Raw genomic sequence first — 12,375 nt, 5'->3', positions numbered from 1 at the left:
TTCTTCAGTGATGTCCAGAAAGCGGGTGTACAAAGAAGAATTCCTTGGCACTGGATTTATGTCTCATCGATCATGGTACCGAAAACCTCAGTGTGTTGTATGTGGGGAAGTGCTCAGCCACGAGTCGCTTAAAGAAAATAAGCTTAAGCGCCATCTCCAGGAAAACACCCAGCTCTGGCAGGAAAGATCTTGAGTATTTCAAGAGAAAAGAAGAACAACTGAAGCATCAGCGGTTAGACAACCCTAGGCACACAGGAGTGTATTCTGTTCAACAAGCCACACTTGCATCATATCTCGTTGCAAAAAGAATTGCAAAGTGTATGCAGCCACACACAATTGGGGAAAAATTAGTAAAGCCAGCAGCCCTTGATATGGTGAGTACTATCCTCGGAGATGCTGCAGTGAAAAAATTCAAACTATTCCACTGTCAGATAACACAATCAACCGACGATTCAAGAGATGTCAGGAGACATCAAAGAACAGGTAGTGGCTGCCATCAAGGAGAGTGGGAAATTCAGCTTGCAGTTGGATGAGTCTACTGACGTCAGTGACGATGCTCAGCTCTTGGTGTATGTAAGATACCAAGGGAAGAGTGACATTGAAGAGAACTTCCTGTTCTGTAAACGACTGGAGACGACAACAACAGGTGAAGATCTGTTCAAGCTGGTTGATAACTTCATCAAAGAAGAGGGACTTAAATGGGATCAGTGCTACAGTGTGTGCTCAGATGGAGCACCTGCAATGCTAGGGGCACGTCAGGGTTTCACTGCCAGAGTAAAACAAGTCAACCCCACAGTGATAGTGACTCATTGTCTGCTCCACCGGGAAAACCTTGCCTCTCGGAAAATGTCACTTGAGCTTAACACTGTTATAGAAGATGTGATTCAAATAGTGAATTTTGTTAAATCATCAGCCTTGAATTCAAGGCTGTTTAGTCAGATAATATGGGATCAGAATATGAACACCTGCTTTACTACTCTTCTGTCAGGTGGCTGTCCTGAGGGAAAGTGCTCCAGAGGCTGCTTGACATGCGTGCAGAGGTTGAAATCTTCTTACACGAGAAGAAACATGCATTGGCAGCAAGGCTTACAGAACCAAGGTGGTTGCTTAAACTGGCATATCTGACAGACATATTTTCGGAGTTGAATTCGTTAAATGTGTCTATGCAAGGAAAAGATGAAACTCTTATCTCTGTGTCACAAAAAGCTCAAGGCTTTTAAAGCAAAGCTGAGGTTGTGGAAGGGAAAGATCAAACTGGGGAAAAACTGCGTCCTTTCCACTTATGAACCTTTTCTGGAAGATGAAGAAGACGCCTCACTTCTGGACGTACAAAGTGTCATTTTGGGGCACCTTGAGAAATTGATTGAGGAGTTTGACAAGTATATTCCGGATGGAGAGTTGCATGAGAAGTACAAATGGTTGTGCAGACCCTTCGATGTCCAAGCCGAGGACCTTTCAGAAGAAGAGTCTTCTATCCAAAATCTGCAAGAGGAGCTCATCGAGGTGCAACATGATGAAACTCTTCGTTTTAATTTCGAACGACAAACACTAGGTGTGTTCTGGACTGCTGTGAAGAAAGAGAAACCAGTCCTGGATGCGAGGCTGTGAAAATGTTGTTGCCTTTCGCTACAACCTATTTGTGTGAAGCAGGATTTGCAGCTCTGACTGCCATCAAAACAAGATATAGAAATCGACTGCAACCCGAACATGATTTGAGGGTAGCACTTTCCAAGACTGAACCACGAATAGAGAAACTTAGCAACATGATCCAGGCCCAAGGCTCCCATTGAAATTCATTTATCATTTCACAGAAAACAGGTACTCCTTTTAGTTTATTTTTGAGGAATGTGACAGAATATTACTTTAGAAGTGGTTGTTTTGATTAATATCAGGCTTTAAAATTCACAATGCTGTAGTTCTAATAAAATTCAATTATGTTACTTTTGTCTTTCACAACCTTACAGTATCTCTCTTACACATACTCATAATAGTTGTCGTTCCTTACTTTTATAGCCGACAACTAGTAATATATAGTTTTAATAACACATGGATATGCAACTAAATTATTGGGGTCGCAGTCCTATCTTGAAAAACATAATTGGGGTCACCTGAAAAAAGGTTGGGAACCACTGGTCTACAGCGACCGGTATCCTGAGCGTCTACAAGCGAAAGCAACAACGCATTTGTGTTGGTCGTGAAAGTGATAAAAAAGGCAGCTACTATAACAATAAAGCCAGAAACGATAAGCATCTATACATAAAGGTAATCTTCTTGACTTGGCAACGAATAGCAGCCATAAACACAAAGAAAGATAATATATATATAAAATTATATATATATATAATATACATATACATATATATATATATATATATATATATATATATATATATATATATATATATATATATATATATATATTGTACATCCTTTTGAAGAAGGGATTATATTCAATTTACTTTTGAAGAAGGGATTATATTCAATTTACTTATATATATATATATATATATATATATATATATATATATATATATATATATATATATATATATAATATATATACAGTATATATATATATATATATATATGTATATATAAATATACATACATACACACACACTATATATATATGTATACATGCATATATATACTGTATATATATATGCACACATACATATACATATGTATGTGTGCATACATATGTATATGTTATTCAGTTATAATAAGCACAATGCCCTCTTAACATCATCAGTCCTACACCTGAATACGCTTGTCAACAACAAAGCCTGAGATGCTTATAGTCTTTATAGTGACAAACGAATCCAAACTGTGAAGTAATTAAGAAGTTACGAGGACCCTGTGGTTATTACAATTATATATATATATATATATATATATATATATATATATATATATATATATATATATATATATATATAAAATATATATATACATATATACATATACATATATATATATATATATATATATATATATATATATATATATATATATGTGTGTGTGTGTGTGTATATATATATATATAATATGCACGTGTTCTGTTGTGTATCTTTATATATAAACTGTACGCACACACACACACACACATACAAAAATACACGCACGCACACACACTTCCAAGCTTCCCTCAACTAAATTTTGGTGTAATAACTTATTTTTCGGTATTCTTTATTTAATTTCTATTTTGTGTTATTTTCATGTATACCTGATATAAAAAACATTCTCACCTACTATAGAGCCACTTGCGCGATAAATACATCTATTTATATTCATCTTTATAGTTCTCTCCATTTACAAAATTTCTGAAGACGTCAAGTCTTCATGAGTCGATTATTCCATTCCTTCGGCTTCGCAGGCTCCTTCCGAAGGCTTCGATAGGAATGTTCCGAAGCAAAGATCTTCTCTGGGATTTCCGCCGAAGCTCAGTGGCTTTTTTCAGTTCTATGCTGTCGAGCAGGTGGAAGGAAGGGCAACCATGTTTTCACAAGTGAAAAGCATTACCTTTGTTCAAAACATATTGGCTCTAATCTTGCTTGGATTAGTGATATTGTTTATATTTGGATCCGGAAACTTCGGATATATTATTGGTAAAAATTTGGTAGTTTCTCTTCTGGGAGGGCTACTTGCCTATATATTTGGAAGGTACATCGCCGAAAAATCTGCATTCGCTAAGGAAAAGGAGTTGCTACTGCAAGAGCTGGATGATGTCTATTCAAGGCAGCTCAGTCTTCTCGTTGACGTTGAAGCAAGCAGTCACCAGGAGGAACTTCTAGCCGAAAAGAATGAAGATCTGACTAAGGATTTAATGGAAGAAAAGTATCGAGTTGAGGAGCTTATGAAAGTTCTTGACGAATACGAGGCGAGGCTGAGGAAAGCCGAGAACGAAAATGAAAAGCTCAAAAAGAAAGAATTACAAGACTTGCTAATTCAGAGAAATAAGGAGGTGAACGATCTGAAGGAACAACTCAAAGAAAAAGGCTCAGAATGTGCAAGGGACGCAGAAGTAATTCGAGAGCTGAAGAATCAAATAACGGATAACGAAGTCTACTCTGGTTTTCTGGAAGAAAAGGTGAAATACCACGAAGGAGAAAGAAAGAAAATGAAGCAGAAGGTTTCAAACCTCGAAGGAAACCTGCGAGAGCTGCAAAAAGAAGCAACTGTTCTTCGTGCCAAAAACAGTGATCTTCGGACTGGTCTGGAAAGAGAGGCCCAAAAGAATTTGGGTATGGAAGAGAAGGTGCAAAAGCTCAAAGATGAAAACCAATGCCTCCAACGGGATTTGGCTGAAATGGAATCTCAAATTGTCGCCTCGATGGAAACGCTAACAGTTCAGAGGAGTAAAAACGAGATTCTGGCTGAAGAAGTCCGAGTCATGAAAAACTGGTGAAAAAGAGAAACTAAAGGATTTCATCGTCGAAAAAGAACTGGAAATTAGCTCAGTGCGTCAGCATATGGAAGACGAGAAAAAAAAGAATCTGGTTCTGGCTGAAGAAGGTCAAGTACTGAAAGACTGGATCGCTGAGGTAGCAGGAGAAAACGCAAAACTTACAGACAGACTGGCAGAAAAGGAAATGGAAGAAAATGCGATCACGAAAGTTTCAGAAATGCTGAACGCAACAAAAGAAAAGGTGAGCGAATTGGAGAGTGCCTTGAAGCAGGTACAGGAACGACTTAAAGAGGCCGAAGGAAATGCATGTGAAGAGGAGTTTAATGAGGACAAGGAAGATCACAATCAAGAAGAAAATAAAGAGACAGACGATTCGGATAAAGCTAATGAAGTGGAGGCGGAATTCACCAAGGAAAAAGGAGGACATTCTCAGGAGGAAAACGGAGAAGTGGACGAGTTAGAACGAGAGACAGGAAATCAGGAGGACGTGGAAGTCACAGAGGACAAGAAAGGAAGCTGCGAAGAAGAAACTGAATATGAAAATGAAGAAAATCCCAAACATAATAGAGAAGAAAATAATCAACTGAGGAGAAAAAAGAACCGCGGCAAGAAAAGGAAAAAACCTGCAAGACAGGAGGACAGCAAGTGGTCCGTCGTCCAATCTATGGCCCTTCAAACGCATTGCGAAAACCTGCATAGCATCATGTTGCCTGTTGAATTTCAGGAGATCTTGCAGAAGAATGAAAAATGACTCGCCTTCATTAAATATAAGAACAAAGTCCTACTGAACTTAATGCATCACGATAAGGCCACAGTCCGTGCTGTGCTCAGTAGGTGTTCAAAATCTACTGCTGAGGAAGTTCTCGTTGATCTGCAAAAATTGGTTCTGAGGGGTCTCACAAAGCATTAGGATTCTCCCACCGAGGATTAGGATTCACCCACTGATGATTAGGATTCGCCCACCTGCTACAGGAAATCAGTAGCTGTCAGGCCCACTTAAGGTTGGGTATACCAGTTCGAGGCATAGGCAACATTGCCTCTGTCATCAAACTGGATTTCTGCTCACCTTTTGGATGGTGGCCTGAATCCTTAAGGAAATCAGCAGCTGTCAGGCTCACTTAAGGTTGGGTAAACCAGTTCGAGGCATAGGCAATTTTGCCTTTGACATCGAAAATGGATTTCTGCCCACCATTTGTATGGTGGCCTGTCTCCTTAAGGAAATCAGCAGCTGTCAGGCTCACTTAAGGTTGGGTATACCAGTTCAAGGCATAGGCAACGTTGCCTCTCTCATTGAAACTGGATTTCTGCCCACCTTTTGGATGGTGGCCTGTCTCCTTATGGAAATCAGCAGCTGTCAGGCTCACTTAAGGTTGGGTATACCAGTTTGAGGCATAGGCAACATTGCTTCAGTCATCAAAACTGGATTTCTGTCCACCTGATGGATGGTGGCCTATTTCCTTAAGGAAATCAGCAGCTGTCAGGCTTAAGGTTGGGTATACCAGTTCAAGGCATAGGCACCTTTGCCTTTGACATCGAAAATGGATTTCTGCCCACCATTTGTATGGTGGCCTGTCTCCTTAAGGAAATCAGCAGCTGTCAGGCTCACTTAAGGTTGGGTATACCAGTTCGAGGCACCGGCAACGTTGCCTCTATCATCAAAACTGGATTTCTGCCCACCTTTTGTATGGTGACCTGTCTCCTTAAGGAAATCAGCAGCTGTCAGGCTCACTTAAGGTTGGGTATACCAGTTCGAGGCATAGGCAACGTTGCCTCTGTCATCGAAACTGGATTTCTGCCCACCTTATGGATGGTGGCCTATCTCCTTGAGGAAATCAGCAGCTGTCAGGGCCACTTAAGTTGGGTATACCAGTCTGAGGCATAGGCAGCATTGCCTCTGTCATCAAAACTGGATTTCTGCCCACCTTTTGGATGGTGGCCTGTCTCCTTAAGGAGATCAGTAGCTGTCAGGGCCACTTAAGGTTGGGTATACCAGTTCGAGGCATAGGCAACTTTGCCTCTGTCATCGAAACTGGATTTCTGCCCACCTTTTGGATGGTGGCCTATCCCCTTAAGGAAATCAGCAGCTGTCAGGGCCACTTAAGTTGGGTATACCAGTCTGAGGCATAGGCAGCATTGCCTCTGTCATCGAAACTGGATTTCTGCCCACCTTTTGGATGGTGGCCTGTCTCCTTAAGGAGATCAGTAGCTGTCAGGGCCACTTAAGGTTGGGTATACCAGTTTGAGGCATAGGCAACTTTGCCTCTGTCATTGAAACTGGATTTCTGCCCACCTTTTGGATGGTGGCCTATCTCCTTAACGAAATCAGCAGCTGTCAGACTCACTTAAGGCTGGGTATACCAGTTTGAGACATAGACAACTTTGCCTCTGTAATCGAAACTGGATTTCTGCCCACCCTTTGGATGGTGGCCCGTCTCAAGGAGATCAGTAGCTGTCAGGGCCACTTAAGGTTGGGTATACCAGTTGGAGGTATAGGCAACGTTGCCTTGGTCATCAAAACTGGATTTCTGTCCACCTTTTGGATGGAGGCTTGTCTCATTAAGGAAATCAGCAGCTGTTAGGCACACTTAAGGTTGGGTATACCAGTTCGAGACATGGAGAACTTTGCCTCTGTAATCAAAACTGGATTTCTGCCCACCTTTTCGATGGTGGCCTGTTTCCTTAAGGAAATCAGCAGCTGTCAGGACCGCTTATACCAGTTCGAGATATAAGCAACTTTGCCTCTGTCATCGAATCAGGATTTCTGCCCACCTTTTGGTTGGTGCCTATCTCCTTAAGGAAATCAGCAGCTGTCAGGCCATCCTAAGGTTGGGTATACCAGTTTGAGACATAGGCAACTTTGTCTCTGTTGTTGAAACTGGGTTTCTGCCCACCTTTTGGATGGTGGCCTATCTCCTTAAGGAAATCAGCAACTGTTAGGACCACTTAAGGCTGGGTATACCAGCTCGAGGCATAGGCAACTTTGTTTCTCGTCATTGAAACTGGATTTCTGCCCACCTTTTGGATGGTGGCTTGTCTTATTAAGGAGATCAGCAGTTGTTAGGCCCACTTAAGGCTGGGTATACTAGTTCAGGACAGGCAACATTGCCTCTGTCATTGAAACTGGATTTATACCCACCTTTTGGATGGTGGCCTGTCACCTTAGGGAAATCAGCAGTTGTCAGGCTTACTTAAGGTTGAGTACACAGGTTTGAGGCATAGGCAACGTTGCCTCGGTCATCAAAACTGGATTTCTGCTCACCTTTTGGATGGTGGCCTGTCTCCTTAGGGAAATCAGCAGTTGTCAGGCTTACTTAAGGTTGAGTACACCGGTTCGAGGCATAGGCAATGTTGCCTCGGTCATCAAAACTGGATTTCTGCCCACCTTTTGGATGGTGACCTGTCTCCTTAAGGAAATCAGCAGCTGTCAGGCTCACTTAAGGTTGGGTATACCAGTTTGAGGCATAGGCAGCATTGCCTCTGTCATTGAAAATGGACTTCTGCCCACCTTTTGGATGGTGGCCTGTCTCCTTAAGGGAGTCAGAAACTGTCAGGCTCACTCACGGTTGGGTATACCAGTTTGAGACATAGGCAGCTTTGCCTCTGTCATCAAAACTCCATTTCTGCCCACCTTTTGAATGGTGGCCTGTCCCCTTAAGGAGATCAGTAGCTGTCAAGCCCACTTAAGGTTGGGTATACCAGTTTGAGGTATATGCAACTTTGCCTCTGTCATCGAAACTAGATTTCTGCTCACCTTTTGGATGGTGGCCTATCTCCTTAGGTAAATCAGCAGCTGTCAGGCTCATTTAAGGTTGGGTATACCAGTTTGAGGCATAGGCAATGTTGCCTCTGTTATCGAAACTGGATTTCTGCCCACCTTTTGGATGGTGGCCTGTCTCCTTAAGGAGATCAGTAGCTGTCAGGCCCACTTAAGGTTGGGTATACCAGTTCGAGACATATGCAACTTGGCCTCTGTCATCGAAACTAGATTTCTGCTCACCTTTTGGATGGTGGCCTGTCTCCTTAAGGAAATCAGCAGCTGTCAGGCTTACTTAAGGTTGGGTATACCAGTTCAACGTGTAGGCAACGTTGCCTCTGTTATCGAAACTGGATTTCTGCCCACCTTTTGGATGGTGGCCTACCTCCTTAAGGAAATCAGCAGCTGTCAGGCTCACTTATACCAGTTCGAGAAATAGGCAACTTTGCCTATGTCATCGAATCTGGATTTCTGCCCACCTTTTGGCTGGTAGCCCATCTCCTTAAGGAAATCAGCAGCTGTCAGGCCTTTGTAAGGTTGGGTTTACCAGTTCGAGACATAGGCAACTTTGTCTCCTGTCAATGAAACTGGATTTCTGCCCACCTTTTGGATGGTGGCCTGCCTCCTTAAGGAAATCAGCAGTTGTTAGGCCCACTTAAGGTTGGGTATACCAGTTCAAGGCATAGGCAACATTGCCTCTGTCATCTAAACTGGATTTCTGCCCACCTTTTGGATGGTGGCCTGTCTCCTTAAGGAAATCAGCAGCTGTCAGGCCCTCTTAAAGTCCCCAGAGACGTTTCGATTGCCAGATCCAGTCGTCTGAACCGGAAGTAAAGCTCACTAAGGTGTTCTCCTCCGACAAAAAGTGGGAGGAGTCCATCGGCCTCTCAGACCAGCTTGCAACCTGCTGTTGCCAGGCTTGTGGCTTCCATTTTAGTTCAGGTGGCTGGAAGCCGCCACATCTATGGCGTGATCTTAAGATTTACTTCAGTTTCAACTAGACGCTGAAAGGGAAGCATGGTAGCTACGTTGGCAGATGAGTTCTTGGAGGAGTTTATTGAACGTCATAGGAAAGCGAAATGAGGCTTATGATAAATTACCTTGGAAATTACAGAGGGATGCAATATGTATATAAATAAATATATATATATATATATATATATATATATATATATATATATATATATATATATATATATATATATATATATATATATATATATATATATATATATATATATATGTATGTATATATATATATATATATATATATATATATATATATATATATATATATATATATATATATATATATATATATATATATATATATATATATATATATATATATATATATATATATATATATATATATATATATATATATATATATATATATATATATATATATATATATATATATATATATATATATATTTATTTATATATATATATATATATATATATATATATATATATATATATATTTTATATATATATATATATATATATATATAATATATATATATATATATATATATATATATATATATATATTTATATATATATATATATATATATATATATATATATATATATATATATATATATATATATATATATATATATATATATATATATATATATATATATATATATATATATATATATATATATATATATATATATATATATATATATATATATATATATATATATATATATATATATATTATATATATATATATATATATATATATATATATAATTTATTTATATATTATATATTTTATATATTTATATATTATAATTTGTTTATATATGTTTTTATATATATATATATATATATATATATATATATATATATATATATATAATATATATATATATATATATTATAATTTACAAGACGTCACTAAAAGCCAACCCTGTAGAATGTTAAGAGTGGGTTTGTCATTACATAACAGACCCAGGTTGACCCAGAGTACCTACACATAAATCTTATCAGTATTCTCATCTGTCCCTTCCTTACCTGGGACAGACACCTGAGTGGCATGGTCAAAAATGGGAAAGGATAAGAGGTCGAGTGCCACCGCCTTAGGCAGCTTAAATGAACTAAGCTGCTTAAAACAACCATTCTATGAGGTACTCAAAAAGTTTAAGTTAGAACACTTCCTGCGCTATGTCTCGCCCGCCCTGGCCACGCATGAACTAGACAAAGCCCCTGCGACACTGACAGAGTGTTGCCACATAGCTGATACGTGGGAGACTCACCACCCACAGGAGGGATCAATGGGGCGGAAAATCTATCCCCCGCCCTTCCTTGGGGGATCTGCTTCCCCCAAGAATGGGAACTCAGGGAAAACACTAACGTGCAGCCATTGTAAAAGGCCGGGGCATTCCTCTGACCAGTGCCAGCATAGGCCCACAGGCCCCTCTCACCAACCGCAGCAGCCATCCCCGCTGACTCCTGCGCCTGCCCCTCGACCGCCACTAGCAGCAGGCCCCACGCCCCAGCGGGAATTCCGCCATGAAATCTGCCGCAACTGCGGGAAGCGGGGACATTACTCCTCCTCCTATAAACTCTGCCCTTGACACAACCAGCCCAAGACAGTGGGCACCATAGCTTGTCCTAAACGGCCCGCCAGGTGGATTGGGCTTGAGTCCGTGAGGGTCGCACCTCCGGACGGATCCAGTCCTTCCCAGAAGTTAGAAAACATAGTTGACACTGGGACAGAGGTGAGCCATATCGTACGCAGCGAGGTCCCCCCTGGAGCCATCATCCGCGAGGACGAACGAATGACAATCCTCTGGGTGAATGGGGACCAAAAGGACCTCCCAACAGTCGGATCAAGGGTCACCACGAGTGACACCTCTAGAGAAAAGGAACACCTCTTCAGCGTAGCCAAAATACTAATAACCGGGAAGCCTCTTCTCCTGGGACTAGATCTGGTACAGTGGAGGGATCCCTCGATTCCACTCCACTGCCTGAAGCCATCCAAACCCGTGGGTGTCCCAAGACTGCCTCGGAAAAGTCAGGAGGATCTGCTTCCCCCTGGCCTGTCCCTAGGATCAATCCCTTGGCTCCAGGAGCCATCCCCGGCCTCTGAGAAGGCAGAGACCAGTCCATCATCTACCACCCTCCTTATCACCGGGGCCGCAGCTGCCCTGCCCTCCCTTGCGAGGGAGAAGTTAACAGAGACCCAAAAGGCGGATGCCTCCATATGCCTCCGCAGGGAAGCCGCCACCAGCAAGGATGCCCTCACTGACCTGGTGAGAGAGACCTTCCTACTGGAGGCTGATCTCTTGTACAAGGTAACCTGGGGGTCGAATGAGCCGACCCCAGGTGTGCCATAAACTTGTGGTAGTCCCCCCGACCCTGCAGAAAGATGTGCTGAGTTTAGCCCATAACAACATCAGCGGGCACTTCGGTGTCGCATGAACCGCTTGTGCCGTCAAGAGCAAATTCCACTGGCCCGGACTCCGGAGAAGTGTGAAACAATTCATTGCCTCCTGCCCGACCTGTCAAGTGTCGGGAAACCCAAATGAGGTAGTACCGAAGGCCCCCCTCCGGAATATCCCCTCCACCAGCGTCCCCTTCAGGGACATCGTCATTGATTATTTTACTCCACAGGGGAGAATGAAGAGCAAATCAGGGAACACCCATTGCCTCACCATCATAGATTGCTTTACCCGTTATCCCGAGGCAATTCCAGTGAGGAGCAAAAGCTCGAAGAATGAGGTGAAAGCCCCAGTGAAATTCTTCTGTCGGTTCGGATTCCCGCCACTATCCAAACAGACCAGGGTCGACACTTCATGTCGAAAGAGTTCCGTGACGGCATGGCCAGTCACAAAATAAAACGTTTTCACTCGACGCCCTACCATCCCGAGAGCCAAGGGATAATCAAAAATTCCACCAGTCCTTGTCCACGACGCTCAAGAAATTGGAACACGAGGGAGGTGGCTCATGGGAGGGCAACCTTCCATACGCCCTTTTTGTCGCTCGCCACACTCCCTCCAAAACCACAGGGTATTGCCCCTTTGAGGTACTATACACTCACTCCACCCGGATGCCCCTCGATATACTTCATGACGCATATGGAAGAAATTACTCCCGGTCTTGCTACCGCCCACCAGGAGGATATCCGACAGATATTGACTCGTCACTCTTGGGTCGTCCGGGACACCCTGGGGTGCACGGACGTTCTCCAAC

The 12,375-nt window shown here is 41.9% G+C and overlaps 3 protein-coding genes across 3 annotated transcripts; all 3 read left to right on the top strand.

The window, feature by feature from the left end:
* The first annotated feature begins 459 nt into the window (after positions 1-459).
* On the top strand, positions 460-1,125 carry LOC136844167 (SCAN domain-containing protein 3-like). Its single transcript, XM_067113183.1, has one exon. It carries the CDS (start codon positions 460-462, stop codon positions 1,123-1,125), a length of 666 nt encoding a protein of 221 aa, XP_066969284.1.
* A 51-nt stretch (positions 1,126-1,176) lies between these two features.
* On the top strand, positions 1,177-1,608 carry LOC136844166 (protein FAM200B-like). The gene has a single exon (XM_067113182.1). It carries the CDS (start codon positions 1,177-1,179, stop codon positions 1,606-1,608), a length of 432 nt encoding a protein of 143 aa, XP_066969283.1.
* A 1,888-nt stretch (positions 1,609-3,496) lies between these two features.
* On the top strand, positions 3,497-4,408 carry LOC136844164 (epidermal growth factor receptor substrate 15-like). Its single transcript, XM_067113181.1, has one exon. The coding sequence runs from the start codon at positions 3,497-3,499 to the stop codon at positions 4,406-4,408; it is 912 nt and encodes a 303-aa protein (XP_066969282.1).
* The last annotated feature ends 7,967 nt before the right edge of the window (positions 4,409-12,375 follow it).

The sequence above is a fragment of the Macrobrachium rosenbergii genome, chromosome 12, assembly GCF_040412425.1.
Source record: "Macrobrachium rosenbergii isolate ZJJX-2024 chromosome 12, ASM4041242v1, whole genome shotgun sequence".
NCBI lineage: Eukaryota > Metazoa > Arthropoda > Malacostraca > Decapoda > Palaemonidae > Macrobrachium > Macrobrachium rosenbergii.
The sequence above is the reverse complement of the archived record's forward strand: the minus strand, read 5'-3'. Positions and strand labels throughout refer to the sequence as shown.